Source organism: Lactuca sativa, chromosome 8 (genome assembly GCF_002870075.4).
Source record: "Lactuca sativa cultivar Salinas chromosome 8, Lsat_Salinas_v11, whole genome shotgun sequence".
NCBI lineage: Eukaryota > Viridiplantae > Streptophyta > Magnoliopsida > Asterales > Asteraceae > Lactuca > Lactuca sativa.
The window spans coordinates 124,040,294-124,056,364 of NC_056630.2; the positions used below are offsets into that span (position 1 = coordinate 124,040,294).

The following is a 16,071-nucleotide window of genomic DNA, read 5'->3' on the forward strand; positions in this document are numbered from 1 at the left end:
TTAAACTAATTCCGTACAAATATTATTTTGAATTTCTAACTATATCTTAAATATTACTAAAAAAGAACCTTAAATTCTAATCTTAAGAAATCAGAACCCTTCATTACATCTCAATCCTTAATTTGTAACCTTTGGATTGTTTGCTGACATCGTCCCTTCTCATAAACCTTTACATGCTTATCTTTTCTTTCCTTCATCATCTACCCTCTTTCTCTCTCTTAACCTAATTTCACTTCAATCATGCAAGAATCGCCATGATCTTCTTACTTTTCTCCCTCCCTTTTTCTCTAAACCTAATCGCTTCCTTCAATCGACCCATCGATTTCATACATCAAATCGATCCAAGATAAGTCTTCTTCCCCAATACTATGTGTTCTTCCTGGGACGATAGAATCTTGCCTGTAAGTCCTGTAATTATGATCGTTGATGATTTTGACTCTATAACCGAAATGGGTTTTTCATCTTTGATGTTTTCATTCAGAAATTGGAGTTTAAAGGGCTCATCTGTGTACCAAGCAAAGTTCCATCTGGTGTTCCTAGAAGGCTCTGTATCCAACTCTTATGGGATTCTGAATCTTTATACCATTGGACTGTAATCAAGGTATATTTTTGCAAATTTCTGTTTACTTTGGAGAAAAATCTTGCATCCTAACCTTTAATTTCTTATAATTGACTTGTAGGACATGGGAAAGGTTCCTCCGGTTTATATCTTGGCTGCCTTCATCCCAGCTGTTATGATAACTGGGATCTATTTCTTTGACCTTAGCGTTGCTTCAACCTGTGATGATTATAATCTTATCAAACTTACTGATGGAATTACTCTTCAATAAAAGTGTAACACTATTCAGGTTTGTTAATTGCAATTTTATTAAAGATAATAATGAAGCGCCAATTTTCCATTATTCAGGTTTGTTAAAAGATTCATACTGTAAATATTTCTTTACATATATCATGAAAGGATCATAAAACATATGATACAAATGTTACAAATGTTTTTTTAGTGGGAGACTCTTGCTCTGTTGCTTATTGGAATTAGCATAAATCAAATGCAAGCTTTACCTGAGGGAAGTAGTAGAATGGGTGTGCCACTTGAAATGAGTTCATATATCTATATATTCATTTTTGTAAGTTGTATTTTTTTACCATTATTTATCTTAATTTTATATATCTACAAAAACATTAATCAATTTAACTTCTGTAAAGGTAACTGTTCCATCTTTGGCTTCTGTCTTCAATGAATATGTACTGAAAAGTCAATATGACACAAGCATATACCTTCAGGTGATCTCAATATTATATTAGTTAAAGTTTCGTTATATTTTGTGTTGTAATTTTATATCCTATTGTTCGATTAAAAAATTTGTTTTTGTATGGATATGCTGCTATATTCAGTTTTCTTGGGATATTTGGAACAGTTGTTATCAAAGGTAATTACAAAAAGAAAATGTAAAGAGTAATTTGGTCTTTGAACAACAAAATAATGGAAGTGAAAGCTTATGCAAAACAATTATATTATTATTTTTTAGGCCCTGAAAGCTTTGATATTTTGCGTGGACGTTCAAAAGCTACTATGCTTTTGATTATAAACAATGCAGGGCAAGTAATTTTATCCTCATTTTTCTTCAAATATGCAGGTAAAGTAAAATAAATAAATTATATTTCTTTCACAAAAATTCAAAATATAATTTATTTATATGTTTTGTTTGTGTCATGCAGATACAATTTTAAAAAAGTATTCATCGACTGTTGCAACAATTTTCACAGGCGTTGAATCTGCTACTTTGTTTGGTCATACTTTGACTATAAATTTCTTGCTAGGAATTTCTACTGTTTTTATTTCAATGCACCAGGTATGTGATTCCGATAGAATTGGAATTCAAGATGCAGGTGTGAATATGTTTGTTTTTTTTCATTTTTCTTTAATAAATATTTTGAGTACTTATATATAAAATCTATAATACTTGCTTTTTTTTCAGGCTATTCATCGTTTAGATTTTGATGCAACACAGCCACTTCTTCCTACTTAAGTCAACAGTTGACTTTTGAAATGAAAGAAGATAAATAAAAATATGAGTTACTTGTCACGTATACGGTTTATGAGGTTTAATGTATTTTGGTTAGTAGATTATTGTTGATATAACTTATAAGTTGTGTTTTTGAAGGTGAAAAAGAGATGTTTTTAGTTTTTACATATGCTATACTATGCTCTATGGCTCTAACTTTGTCATTTTTTAAATTTGTCTTATTTTAGTCATTTGAACCTTCTGTGGGTGAACTTCAACACCCAAACTCGTGGCTCTGGCTGCTGGTTTCCATTAGCTCTAACATAAGGTTTGGGTGTTGCATTTACCTTGAGGCGTTTTATTATTTTCCATTCAAACTACATAGTTTTCAAGATTTTGTTTCGAAATAAGAAGGTTGGAATGACAAACCCAAAAAATGAAGGTCGACTTTGTTCTAGATTCGCGTTGTAATAATGGATGCCAAGTTTTATCTATGAAGCTTTCATAACTAAAGTATCTTTTTTATAGGTTAATAAGGATCTTCAGTTGGCTAAACCTTAGACTCAAGGAAGGGGAAGGTTCTTATCATATAGGGCAAAATTTCATGTGGTTTTATGTTGATTTTTTTCGCCTTACAGCATTTGCTCCATTGGACTGAATTTTTTCTCAGATAGATATGTTACTGGATGTTAGCTATTTTTCCTCAATAGGAAATGTAAAATTAGAGGTATAGTGTGTTGATCTTTATGATCATATCCCGGTTGCATATTGAAATTATGGTTATTCTTTTTTGTGTCTTTTCTTTAATAATCCTCAAATGGAACTCACTAACTTTAATGAAAATAAGAATGGAATTGAATTGAGTTCCTTTTGTCAATCACAGTGAATGGTAAAATCCATCAAATATGAAATTTAATGGAATCTGATAGAATTGAATTTTTTCCATCGGATCAGAATCAAAAACTAACACGCCTCATTATTTCCTTGGCTTTGTTGCAGGTCTGTTTTATCTATCTTCCCTTCAATGACATTAAAAAAAACACTTCATTTTTGCACCTGAAATTGAAGAACTACTGTTGAACCTGTGAGCATCTTCTCATCATTTTTTTTGCTTTTGTTTGCTATCAATTTTGATTTTCTGGTTTAACAGGTTTGAGCTTTTATATTTCAATTTCCCATCTACAAACATTTTTTGGTTAGCCATCATCAAAGATAAATCATGTATAAGCCTTTTTTCATCACATGAGTTCCTTTACCTAATTTTAAATAGTAAACTTTTAAGTATTTCAGTATTTGTATAAATGTTGTTTATGCAACGACTTTTATTGTTGATGAAGCAAACATACACGCATAAAATCTCTTAATCCCAAAACATGTATGAACTATTGAGTCTTGATCCCCCAAGCCCTTACTTTTTATTTAAAATGTCAATTTGGTTTCTTTTCAATGGATTATAAACATCGCCAACCAGAGCCCCACCAATGAAATAACTATTAGTGTTAAATCTTTGCAACATATACTTTCAAAAGCTATAATTTTGACAATTTTAATCTTTATTGAACTGTATAATTGTCTGTTTTCATGTGGTGCAACTTATTACTCAATGATTCAACTCAGCACACCTTTATTTTAAGTTTGTGGCCTACAAAATATGATTTTTTTTATTGTGATTGATTTCAGATCGAGAGATTTGACAATCCATATTATGTGGGTTAATTTCGGTTACATTGTAAAAATATTTAATGATTGTTTTCTTTAGTTTAGATTTTTTGAGCAAACTGCATTAGATGTTAGATTGAAAGGACATATTTGTAATGAAAATGAAAGTTGGATGCTATAATTCAGCAACACTTAAAATTTTGTTGCTAATCATTAGTCATTTAGTGCTTTTTCGAGATAAATTCAAGAAATGACAATATACTATTATTGATCTGTTCAATATAACATGCTACTTTCAAGTTTATTCGCTAGGATCTAAATAAATAATCTACATAAAGTACAAGTCCTTCATCCACTGCACATTTTGTAAGTCCCTTTTTCTTAGTCTGTAACATTTTTTGTTGTTTTTCATTTGGTATTAGTAGATGACAAGTCATTTTCTATGCATAACAGTGATCATATAAAGAAAAATAACATGTTATTGCTGAATTATTCTTGTGGTGTCTTACAATTAACATCATGTTTATTTGGTCGGTGTAATTTGATTATTGTTTTCGCCTTCCCAAAACATTGCTTACATTTAGTATTTCTCTTTATGTTAATAATCTTTATCGCATCATAAAAGCAACTACAAATCTTTTTACTGTTGGTGTTTGTTGAACAGATATTGAAGAGGCTAAAGTTGAATCAGATTAAAGCTCATTAAAGGAAATCCTGATTTAAACTCCTATCAATATATGTTGGGTTTTGCTTGTGAATCAACAATTGCTTCCAGTTTTGCAAAATAGTTTTAGAGAACCACACTATACATACATGAAGACATGCCCATTTTTGGTTATTACACTTTTGCAAAGATTATAAAATAAACTCCTATTGCAGTTTTCTAGCGGAAGTTGTAAATTGTTGGCAATAATTTTGTTATTCAATCTCCTCCCTCAAAAAGGCAAACTTTTATTTGCATAATCTAATAGAAATGTTTATTTTTCTCTTAAATACCAAAAATCTTTTAAATCATGATTAAAAAATTATTTAATCAATCAGTGCAACATAGTAAAATAGATTTAAAAATAAGTTTGTAAAAACTCTTTTTAATTTTGATGGAAACATGAAGAAATTGTAATAACAATTGAGGTAAGGTTAAATAGCTATCTTGTATAATAACATTACTTTAATTTATAAGTATGGATTTTAGTTATCTTTTTTTTTAATTTCAAATTTTTATTTTAATTTAGATTATGATAAAATTAATCACTTTGGACAAATATTTTCATGCTTAACTTGTCGTATGATTCTTTTCTCTAATTATAGTACGTGAATAAATATTAATACATATAATTCCTTACAATAAATAAAGATATAGCGTTAGCTTTGCAATCGAAAGTTTTCTCGTGACTAAATACATAATCGACTTAACATCAAATTAAATATTTGTTTCTGAGAAAAATAATTATTTAGTATTTAAATAGCTATATTATTTTGAAACATTAATACTTGGATTTTCTCATTCCGCAACCAAATGTTTTAATCACTTGTTAAATTAAAAGATAGCAACATTTCAAAATAGAATCTATGTTTTTTTTTATAAGAAATGACATCACATCATCATGTCACAAAAAAGAGCTCTAAGATGAGATAGCATTGAAGTTCCCTGGCATTTAACCCCTACACAATTACATTCTTTAATTTTATGCTATTTTTGGGGCAGTTTTTGTTGTTTAAATGTTGCTATCACAGGCAACAAATAACAATCTAGATTTAATAAATAGTAATGTTTTACCCATTAGCTATTCCCCATCCACACCAGACATCATAAATGGTACAATTCCTATTTATATATTATCTTTATATTTTCAGTGCTTAAATGTTTATAAATATACATGGTTTCAATATGTTAATAGAATAAAAACTTTAAATTTCGTATTGAGTGTTTGATATATTGTAAAATACCGTTAATAGTCAAAAAATGGGGAGTGTTTTCAAAAAATAGACATAAAAATGGACTTTTCCGGATATAGACATGAATTCCGCGGAGGTAGCTTCGCGGAATCTACTGTAGCTCCGGGGAATGACAAAATCGTAAATAAATCTACTGTACCTCCGCGGAGGTAGTTCCGAGGAATGGATCTCTAATGTTTTTTTTTCACATCGATTCTTCGGGGTTTATATTCATTTCTCAAACTAATTATTTTTAAGAAAAGATTATCATACTATTATAATCTTTATTTGAAAATAATTAGTTGGGGAATTAACATAAACCCCGAAGAATCGATGTGAATAAAAAAATATTAAAAAAAAAAAAACTAAGATCCATTCCGCAGAGATGACGTCATTCCGCGGAGGGTCCTCCGCGGAATGTATGTCTATAGCTGGAAAAATCAAATTTTATGACTAAATTTAGAAATTCACCCCCATTTTTTGTCTATTTGTGGTATTTTCCTTTGATATATACTATTGTCCACACCATGCCCGGTATCACGAATCTAATTTTGTATACTACATTTATTCCTTCCATAATCGTATTGAGAAATTGATATATACTATTTTTCACTCATGGTCAGTTATATGTAACTGTTTCTCGCGTAACAAGTAAAAAAGACTTGAAGGAACTCATATATGACGAGGAATGTCGTCTAACCAATAAAACAAAAAATATTATCTACAAAGAAGTTCTTCACAATTTTAAATAATCAAACATTTTGTTTTATTTTTTTATACATTATAATAATCCATAACACGTAGTCTCTTTATGTAACTTTATCTTATTTTTTTATGCGTTCCACTGCGTTTAACGTGGGCCATAATCTAGTTTATACTATCTATCAATTTTTTTTCTCCGCCACTAATAAGATTTAATTGGTAAAATTGAATTTAACGTAAAATGTTATGCGCAACACATTAAACTCCTAGTAATTTTTACGAGTTCAACGCATAAGAAATGGTCCATGCCGGTCGCTATGATGGATTATGATTTTATGTTTCGAGGTATTCCAAAATTTCAAAAAGTAAGTAGGCTTATGTTTGTTTGTTTTTGTTCCTCTAAAAATATTAGATAAAATAGTGCATATAATTTAATTCTCAAATTTATTTGATTTTTTATACACAAATAAGAAACTGAAAAGATTGAACAAAAAGATCGCAAGACTAAAGCACATATGCATCAAATTAATTATTTGTATTGTATCATGTTATGACATAAACGAGGAGAAAATACAAGAAAGTAGTGACAATTACAAATATCATTGTGGTTTCAAGCATATATATGGGAGAAACCATAAACTTGACAATAATATTTTGGTGATAGGCTCTCAACAACGTAATCAAATGCAGACAACCCACACTCTGTTGTTTTTTAATAGAACGGCAACCCACACTCGTAATTAACTGCAAACTTACACTCGAGACATTTAAAGATCATGTTATATTGTAATCTCATACCACACGTACTACATTGACCATCTGAAATGATACCTTGAGCAAACAAGACAGGGTGTTCATGACGACTGGTGTTATAAATGCCTCCAAACTTTATATTAACATAAGAGTGAGTACCTCCTGGACACGCGGTATGCACGACATAGGTCTCTGTCTCGCATTGAAGAATTAACGAAGCACACTCAGTATGTATAGACTGAACACAATCTTTACAATGATAGAAAGATGCATGAGGATTCAAATCCTTCTCACAAATTTCACAAAAGTATTCACTCTTGTGATTCTCAATTGGGAGGTAACTTAGGTGCATGGGATGCTTCTTGTCATACTTGTGCCTGATTGTCTCGGGTAATAACAAAGCACATTCGAGATGTATACATAAAGAACATGTGTTGCAATAGAATGAAAATCGTCCTAGAGAAAGACGTTGGAGACACATTAGACAAAGAGCACTTGTATTTTTATTTTGAGCTAATGAAAGGATGTGATTGGGATGAGCTTCATGTGTGATTTCTCTAGGTATAAACCCACAAGTAACATCAACACAATATACACATTCGACACAACGATAAGAAAATCCATTACAAGGCAGACGACAAACATCACAATAGAACACACCGAAATAGCGAGGCAGGTCGTTTGAATATAAGAGATGGAGGGTATGTTGTGGGTGGGATGGGTGGTTTTCTATTTTTGGGGGAAGTCGAGTGCACCATTCATGGAGAGCAAAGTCGTTGCAACTCTGTTGAGCACACACATAAAACCACATGGTATCTGTGATTGGTCTGAGACATCCATTGCATAGCAGCTGGGTCTTTTTCATTGGGTTATGACACATTGATAATGAAAAATTAATGTTTGAGGGGGTTTGGCCATCAATATCAATTTGTGTCTCACCATCAACTAGAATTAAAGGGTGTTGATGACTGTCATGTGTTAGGTGATCATCCACCTTAATCTTATTATGATGATGATCAATACTTGATTGTTGGAAAAACAAATAGTGTTTTGGTAGGCTGTATGTTTCATCGGGGAACGGGAGATGGAGAAGACCAGGATGGTCAACATCTTCATAATTTTTAATGGTTTTCCCAAAGCCTGGTAATAAATTGGTAATTAAGAGTTTGTTATTTTGTACTATATATAAAAAGAATTTAATTACAAATTGATATATAATAAGTAAGGAATGGAAAGCAATTGTGAAAGTAAAAAACAAATGATATGATTTACCAGCAGTTGGAGGCGACACTCTCACGCAATCCAGATGGGCATAGTATAGACATCTATCGCATTTGTAGATCCAAAGATTTTGCGTACCACGGAAATCATCACCACATACTCTGCATCTAGGACGATGTTTGGCATCTTGATCAATCAATGGGAAGGAATATGAAATGCTGAGGGGATGAGTATGATGAAAAGCACCATCTGTTCTCTCTTGGATGAGCAATTTTTCCGGTAGGAAAGCACAATCATTGTGAATGGTGAAGCCACCACAAGTGGTACATTGATAGAAGACCCCTTTATGTTCCTTCCCACAAGCACTACACTCGCATAATATTGGCTTAGGGATAGCACAAATTAGCAAGTGAGGGTGGCATGGATGATAGATGATATTTTTTCCTATTTCCAAGGCACACTTGACATCAATGGAGAAATCACATCTATTATGACATTTGTAACGAAGTTCTGTAGACTTGTGATTTCTCTTACAAATATTACAAATCCGAGGAAATGAATCTACATATGAATATGGAAATGATACCAGGCGAAGAGGATATGATGGGTGTGATAGGTGCTCTAATGTTGACGGGAGCTCAGCACAAAATTTATGAAGTGAGAAATCATCACATATGGTGCATGTGTAGTAGTACCTGTGGTACATATGTATTTCTTCCCTACACCTCCCACATGTGGCACCTCCAAACCCCTCTATTTTTGTAATCGGATCACCACCCTCATCATCATCATCTTCTTCTTCTTCTTTGTATTCTCGATGCAAATCAATAAGCTTTAATGGATGCCCGTGTTCAGGTACTTCAAGTGCCTCCATGATAATTATATTTCTCTCTTTACGATAACAATGCTAAACTCCCCATCTTATTTATAGCAAAGAAAGAGCATATATGCATGGGAAATTTTTTAAAAGTGGCTTCTCTTAGTAAATTTAATTTTCTTTAAGTAATTTAGAAAACCAAGTTCCCTATTTGTCCCTTATAATATGGGATTGTTGGTAACTAATGACTTTATATCAACGATTGACATAATTTATGATGTATTTTATGAATGCTTTAAACATCGGCTAATAGAAAATACATATGATATTGTAATCTGGACATTGTTTTCTCAAAGTCTTCATTATTCTAGATTTGGTTTCAGGTCTTGTTCCTAATTTAGTTTAATACGTAAGGAATAAACACACAAAGCATAATCCTTTTCCTTTTTCTTTATCTTTAGTACCTCCTCTCTAATAAGTAAGGAATAAGTTAAGTCCCAAATTAGACACTAAATATTGGAATGTAATCCCTACATCTTACCTTTGCACACTCCATTTGAAATCAAGATTATTATCAACTAAAGAAAAGGAGTTGTTTCTGTTTTAAGATGGTCATTTGCAATGATCAAATGAAAGCTAATTTTAAGATGAGCATCTGCAATCAGATACTACATTCAAAGAAAAGAAAGATGATCATGTTGAAGCAATGAAAATCGAACCTTGATTCTTGTTGAGTGGCTTCAATCTCGACTTCTGTTCAAGGATTCAAGTTCGGAGCTCGGTAATGTACAGGTAAAACCGAACCTTTAGGCTTCAATTTCGAGCTTCATGGGAATGGGATGGATTTTTAGGTTGCGATTGGTTTTTTTTTGGGTGGCTGAAGCCTGAAGGTAGGAGTTAGCTTTCTAGGGTTTACACTTAACGGTTTGACGAAATTCAAAAGAACACAGGGTAATTGGTAAATATTCCGAATTCAAGTTGGAGATAGGATCAGAGATGACATCCCATGGGCCAGGGCTGATCTCACTTCAAACTGGATCCTATAAATAACGAACCGGGTCGTTTCTCACGATCCTAAGATTTGAACAGTGATCTTGACAATCTTGCTGTACTTTATTAAACAGGGCTCTGACATTTTATCTGACTGCTATAATAAATCGAATGCCTTGTGGAAAGAGTTCGATGCTGTAAACAATCTTTTTGTTTGTGTCTGTAATGTATCTAAGGATTTTTTAAATCGCTCTCAACATATTAAGTTGATATAGTTCTTAATGGGATTGGATGAGTCCTGTTTACATGTATGAAGCAATATTCTGATTTCCAACTGTTAAGTCTGCATTTGCTATTTGTTCTAGAGAAGAATCCTATAAAATAGGATCTCATTTTTTTGGAACCTCTAGCAAAAAATCTAATTCTATCCTTTTTTTTTTTTTTTTGTGGAAAAATAACCGAAGGAAAGTAAAAGAACTATTTTCTTAAAATATAAAGTTTGATCTCTATTTTTTTTTTAGGAAGGTCCATCCGTCCATGTGGTTTTAATTTTTATGATGGTTGATTCTTATCCATATAAAAAGACTTATATATCCTTTTGAATTTATTTTATCTTTTTTATTTGTTTCTATTAATAATATTAAACTACTAGGGTCCCACCATTCCCACAACACCCATCATTTTCCTCTCCTTTCACAACGTCACTATCCTCCATTGGTTTCAAGAAAAAAAGAAGTCAAACTCCATCTATTTTCACAACCATGTATACAAACTAATGAACCTAAAGATCTTGAAACCTAAATCCAAATAGTGAAGAAGCACAATCGAACCCTCTACACACTACAAATCCTTAATCACTTACAAACAAAAACCCCGATGTTTAAGCATGACGCTTTGAGAATTCAATAGAATGCATATCAATATTTAAGAACCCTAAAAATTCGATCAATATAAACTAACTTCATGAACCATACCACAATCTAGCATTAATTAGTTAGAAGAAAACCCACACTACATATCCAAAAAATCAAAATAAACTCTAACCGAATTGAAGGTATTATTGTTGCCCTCACATAAACCTCACCGCATAAGAGATGGAGTGGCTTGAAGGCCGACGACGACACCTGCTTAGATGGTGAAGGCCGAAAACAACTCTTGCTCAAATGGTGAAAATTAGTGAGATGAAGTATTGTTTCCGATTTCATTTCCACTCCTTTTTACTTGATTCTTGAATACAAAATCAAACAAAGATAGGATTTGGTGATGAAAACAATGGAAGAAAGTGATATGTAGTTTAGTGGGGATAGTGATCAACGGATACTTAGTGGGGTGGTGATCGTCGTCATGTAAAGGTCTATGGTGGTTATCAGTTAACAGGAGATAGGATGTTCTATGGTGTGATCTGAGTGAGTAACAGAGGGATAGCCAAGGGAATAAAGAGCAACGTAGTGTGGAGAAATAAAAAAGAATGGACGACCAGGGGCGGAACACGAGCACTAGAACTAGAGGGGCCGATATCAAATTTTCAAAACGAACCACTTATAATAGACTTTTTTATTATAAACGATAAATAACATTTTAAATATTGATTGATTTTCATAATGATATTAGCTACATAAAAGTTAGCAAATAACTACATTTACATAATAATCGAACATAACGGCAAATATCTACTAAGAAACAACGATATATTCTAACAAACAATAATTTTAACAAAAATACTAAGTAATGTAACAAAATAAATAAAAATTTGGTAATTAATAGATACATTTATATTATAAAATTCTAACGAAGAGTACACGGTGCGGTTTGGTGTGGTTTAGAGTCAAAACTGCAAAGTGCACCACATATGCGGTTTGAGTTATTTAGAAACCGCAAACCACACCGTGAATGTTCAAAACTGCATTATGTGGTGCGGTTTGGTGCAGACGGTTTATGCGGTTTACATGCGGTTTAACTAATTATTTATTTTAAATTTAATGATAATACTATCATTGTCGTCACTAACGGCTCACTAAGTGGTTTTTAAGAAATTTGGTGGTCAAATAATTGTGATCATTAACTACTTATGAATATACATAAGTTAAGAAAACATAGTGACCATAAAATAATTGTCACTGAATCTTAGTTGAAAATGAATTTGAGACAAAAATATATGGTAACTGCGTTCAATTATGGATTAATTAAGATTACATTTTAAAAACTTAAGATAATGTCACTAGTTTAGGACATGGCAAAATATTTTCAATATCTTTACTATCTTATAAAAGAAATCTAACTATTTCTATAAATAGATTCAATATAATAATAATATTTTTAAGACGTCCAAACCATTATGCTGATAGTACAACTAATCATCATTAAAATAATATTAAATTTTAAATGTCCAACCTTATGAGCTTTTAGTATAATCGAACAATGCATCATAAGTTTTTTAACCTTTTTTATCCGGTTCTATCCACCCCCGTATATCGGTACTTTGTTTCTTGATAAAATTTGAATTAATCAACCCATATTCGAATCAAATTCAAAATTCAAATACTACTCCAAATCCATTAATCTATCGATTCAAGCATCCATGATCTCCGTAACAGCTTCTTCTCCCTCAAATCGCTGCCCCTCTTCTTGTTCTCCCTATAATTTCTTATTCTACCTAAAACCATTGCTCCTCTTATTCTTATTATTCTCACTGGAATGCGTCCACAATCATACATGATCTGATGCGTGAAGCCTATCGATGGTTTGACTTCCAATAAATCTCAGTCTTAGTTTTTGTTTATGTTTTCATCCATAGGATCTGGATTTTGCATGTTCTCAGAATCTGATTGCTTGGATTTTGCGACGATTACTCCATTTATATCTAATTGTTTTTTTTTTTTTGCCTTTTCCAATGTTTAGATCGATCATAGTGTTTCAATTATGGAACATACAAATGAGAAAAGCTCAAAACATTCACCTTTATTTTGTAGAAAACATTTGAGTTACGGATTAATTTAACAAAAAATAAGGAACTGTTCAAAATGTATCAGTTCAACTGCCAAGGCCATAACTTTTAAGCAGCAGCTTATTGGCACAATTGCTGATCAGGTACTAAATTATTTGTAATCTTACTTTTGGAATGATTTTACAAAGAAACTCCATGAGTTTTGTTTTCATTAATATAAAGTTTTGGATGCAAAATGATGACATAAAGAGGATTCAAGAATTCTACAAACAAAGTGCAGACTGTAACACCCCCCTCTGGCACGTATCACAATATTGTCCGCTTTGGGCCACTCGGCACGAGGACTTCCCAGGGGGTCACCCATCCTGGTACTACTCTCGCCCGAGCACGCTTAACTGCAGAGTTCTTATGGGATCTGCTGCCCTCACAGCTTTAAAACGCGTTGTGATAGGGAAGGTATCCACACCCCTTATAAGGAATGTTTAGTTCTCCTTCCCAGCCAATATGGGATCGCATCTAACCCACTTTCACCCCCCATTATAAGGTTCAACGTCCCCGTCGAACACATCGACCCGTGCCCTGGCTCTGATACCATTTGTAACATCCCCCTCTGGCACGTATCACAATATTGTCCGCTTTGGGCCACTCGACACGAGGACTTCCCAGGGGGTCATCCATCCTGGTACTACTCCCGCCCGAGCACGCTTAACTGCAGAGTTCTTATGGGATCTGCTGCCCTCACGACTTTAAAACGCGTTGCGATAGGGAAGGTATCCACACCCCTTATAAGGAATGTTTAGTTCTCCTTCCCAGCCGATATGGGATCAGATCTAACCCACTTAAAAGATTAAGCTATCTGTCAGACAACCATGTAGCCATGCCAGGACCCATCAAGATGGATTGGCAATGATCATCTACTAAGCCATAGCCGAGACCATGAAGCTCTGTTAATCACGATCTGGCAACATGGTCGTGGTTCATCAACGAGACATGGGTTTCTGTCTTCTTAGGAATCAAGAATACAGAGGTACGAGCCTATAGAACAGATCCTGTTCAAGTAAGGTCGTCGTTACATAGACAATGACAAGATTTTGAGATAGTTACATGGTAGATGAAAAGGTATTTGTAAATTAGCATCATTTCATGTATTTTTAGGAATTTATAACTAAATGAATCATAATATTACTATTTGTTGTAGTGTTTTCAAAGGAGTCTAGGGAACTACTTGCAAGATCTAAAGGGTGTTCCTAGAACGCTTTAGAATGATGTTTTGCAAGTTAGAGAACATGGGTATTATAGAAACTTCTAAACCTTAGGCGAGATAAGGGGAAGGGATCAAGATATACAGGAAGGGGCAAGATAGGGCGAATTTGGGCCTTAAAATTGCATCTGTAAGCTTCATCTTCACAGTTGGCACTATTGACACGTTATTTAGTTTCAAAGAAGGATTACTTATTTTTTTACCGGTGTAAGTTTATACTTTGTCTATAATAATCTATATTAGTTAAAAACTAAAACTATATTTTTTGTTTATAGAGTTATGGATGTTTGTTATGCATTCATATTGTGTGAATTTATGTATGTCCTAAATAACTATATTTACAATATTTGTTTATTTAATTGTGTGACTATGTTTATTTCTTTTTTTCTCAATTAATGATATTTTTAGTTATACACTATATTGGAAACAATTGTTGTTTAGGATATACTATAGGTTTTCAAATTCATCTTTATTTAAATTTGTTTCGGACGTGACTTGCGCAAAATGAAATCAATGGACATGTAACATAGTTTTTTGGGTCTTAGTATTTAATGAAGTTGATTATAGAGTTGTGGATGTTGGTTTTAAAGAAGATATAAGACATAAGAGTGGTATTCAAGTGTTTAGACCAAATATTAGATGCCATGTCAAAAGTTTTCCAAAATGATTTTATGACAAATATCACATCCTAAACTATTTATTTGAAACTTAACAAATAAAAAAAAATGATAATGCAATTTCGATTCAAAATGAGTACAGTGTAACCTGTCTTCAAATTCGTGGGGAGATTAAATGACTCCCTTGCACTATTTCATAAAAACAAGCTTTTCAGTACCTAAAACACTTTTAGATTAAATCTTAACCTCTTATCAAATAATCATATTTTTCTCAATTTATTATTATTATTATTATTATTATTATTATTATTATTATTATTATTATTATATTCAAGAAGCTTAACCCTAAAATAAAAATCTACCTACGCAACACAATCAACCTTTAGAGTTGACTGTGAAAGAACTAATCGTCACTTGGACATAATTCGTCAAAAGAAAACTATTTGAAGTCATTGTTCAAAGTTTTATTCGAATAAAGAAAGATGACATTACAACCAAAATGACATTTTGCATGACAAAATATTAATAAGACACTTATAGACTTCAATTAGAATTTTTACTTATTATATTAATAGAACTTCCCCGTTAGACACTATTAAACCGTAAACCTTAAAAAACCTAATCACTAAATTGTAAACCTAAACTCTAAAAGAAACTACACACCCAAGGGAAATTATTTGCCGAAAATAACTATTCACAGTCTTACCCGCCTCCCGCTGCATTACACCAATAATAACTATTCATCAACAATATAAATACGCCAAAAAAAACTCCATTGTGATGTGGCATACTAAGCAATAAAAGATTAGACATCGGAAATAGAAATCAACAAACGAACATCTTAACCCATTAGTACTCTGTCTAACTTAAACAAAATGAAACTAACTGCAAAACAAAACTGTCAACATCGCATTTTACTCCATCGCAAAAATTTTCTCTCCATCAAATGCCCCCCCCCCCCCCTGCGTCTAAACTGTCAACATCGATGGACATATATAGTAAATCTTTTAACTAGCACAATTTCCGAATGGAACTAATTGCCGGAAGATATATTTGTCGCCGCTGCTTTGCGCGGGTACATGGCTAGTATATATATATACCCTAATAAATGAAAATGACTTTGCCACATGTCATTCTCTCATAAAATTAGCCACATGTCATTTTGTCAT

At 32.5% G+C, this 16,071-nt stretch overlaps 3 protein-coding genes and 1 non-coding gene across 5 annotated transcripts; 2 read left to right on the forward strand and 2 right to left on the reverse strand.

The window, feature by feature from the left end:
• The first annotated feature begins 314 nt into the window (after positions 1-314).
• LOC111885631 (boron transporter 4-like) lies at positions 315-1,398 on the forward strand. Its single transcript, XM_023881871.3, has 4 exons — positions 315-401; positions 482-601; positions 681-1,124; positions 1,204-1,398. Exons 1-3 carry the CDS (start codon positions 369-371, stop codon positions 828-830), a joined length of 303 nt encoding a protein of 100 aa, XP_023737639.1. The 5' UTR covers positions 315-368; the 3' UTR covers positions 831-1,124; positions 1,204-1,398.
• Positions 881-2,821, forward strand: LOC111885633 (CMP-sialic acid transporter 3-like). Its single transcript, XM_052766536.1, has 5 exons — positions 881-907; positions 1,002-1,018; positions 1,309-1,427; positions 1,527-1,634; positions 1,717-2,821. The coding sequence occupies exons 1-5, from the start codon at positions 881-883 to the stop codon at positions 1,947-1,949; spliced, it is 504 nt and encodes a 167-aa protein (XP_052622496.1). The 3' UTR covers positions 1,950-2,821.
• Positions 2,822-6,797: 3,976 nt separating this feature from the next.
• Positions 6,798-11,575, reverse strand: LOC111885628 (uncharacterized). Of its 2 annotated transcripts, XM_042897602.2 has the most exons (3): positions 9,810-11,575; positions 8,325-9,193; positions 6,798-8,192 (listed from the first exon to the last, which is right to left on the reverse strand). In XM_042897602.2, the coding sequence occupies exons 2-3, from the start codon at positions 9,145-9,147 to the stop codon at positions 7,012-7,014; spliced, it is 2,004 nt and encodes a 667-aa protein (XP_042753536.1). In that variant the 5' UTR covers positions 9,148-9,193; positions 9,810-11,575; the 3' UTR covers positions 6,798-7,011. The 2 variants fall into 2 exon arrangements, with proteins under 2 accessions (XP_042753536.1, XP_023737637.1); XM_023881869.3 differs by having other exon boundaries at positions 8,325-11,575.
• Positions 11,576-13,877: 2,302 nt separating this feature from the next.
• LOC111885638 (small nucleolar RNA U3) lies at positions 13,878-14,091 on the reverse strand. Its single transcript, XR_002848169.1, has one exon. It is a non-coding gene; the product is annotated as a small nucleolar RNA U3 (small nucleolar RNA).
• Between the last annotated feature and the right edge of the window lie 1,980 nt (positions 14,092-16,071).

Excerpts from the sequence above, each read along its gene's own strand:
- LOC111885631 (XM_023881871.3), top strand. The coding sequence starts at position 369 with ATGTGTTCTTCCTGGGACGATAGAATCTTGCCT. Across the intron at positions 402-481 it reads GGGACGATAGAATCTTGCCT|AAATTGGAGTTTAAAGGGCT; the intron begins GTAAGTCCTGTA and ends GTTTTCATTCAG. Across the intron at positions 602-680 it reads ACCATTGGACTGTAATCAAG|GACATGGGAAAGGTTCCTCC; the intron begins GTATATTTTTGC and ends ATTGACTTGTAG.
- LOC111885633 (XM_052766536.1), top strand. The coding sequence starts at position 881 with ATGAAGCGCCAATTTTCCATTATTCAG. Across the intron at positions 1,428-1,526 it reads TGGAACAGTTGTTATCAAAG|GCCCTGAAAGCTTTGATATT; the intron begins GTAATTACAAAA and ends ATTATTTTTTAG. Across the intron at positions 1,635-1,716 it reads ATTTTTCTTCAAATATGCAG|ATACAATTTTAAAAAAGTAT; the intron begins GTAAAGTAAAAT and ends TGTGTCATGCAG.
- LOC111885628 (XM_042897602.2), bottom strand. The coding sequence starts at position 9,147 with ATGGAGGCACTTGAAGTACCTGAACACGGGCATCCATTAAAGCTTATT. Across the intron at positions 8,193-8,324 it reads AGTGTCGCCTCCAACTGCTG|GCTTTGGGAAAACCATTAAA; the intron begins GTAAATCATATC and ends ATTTATTACCAG.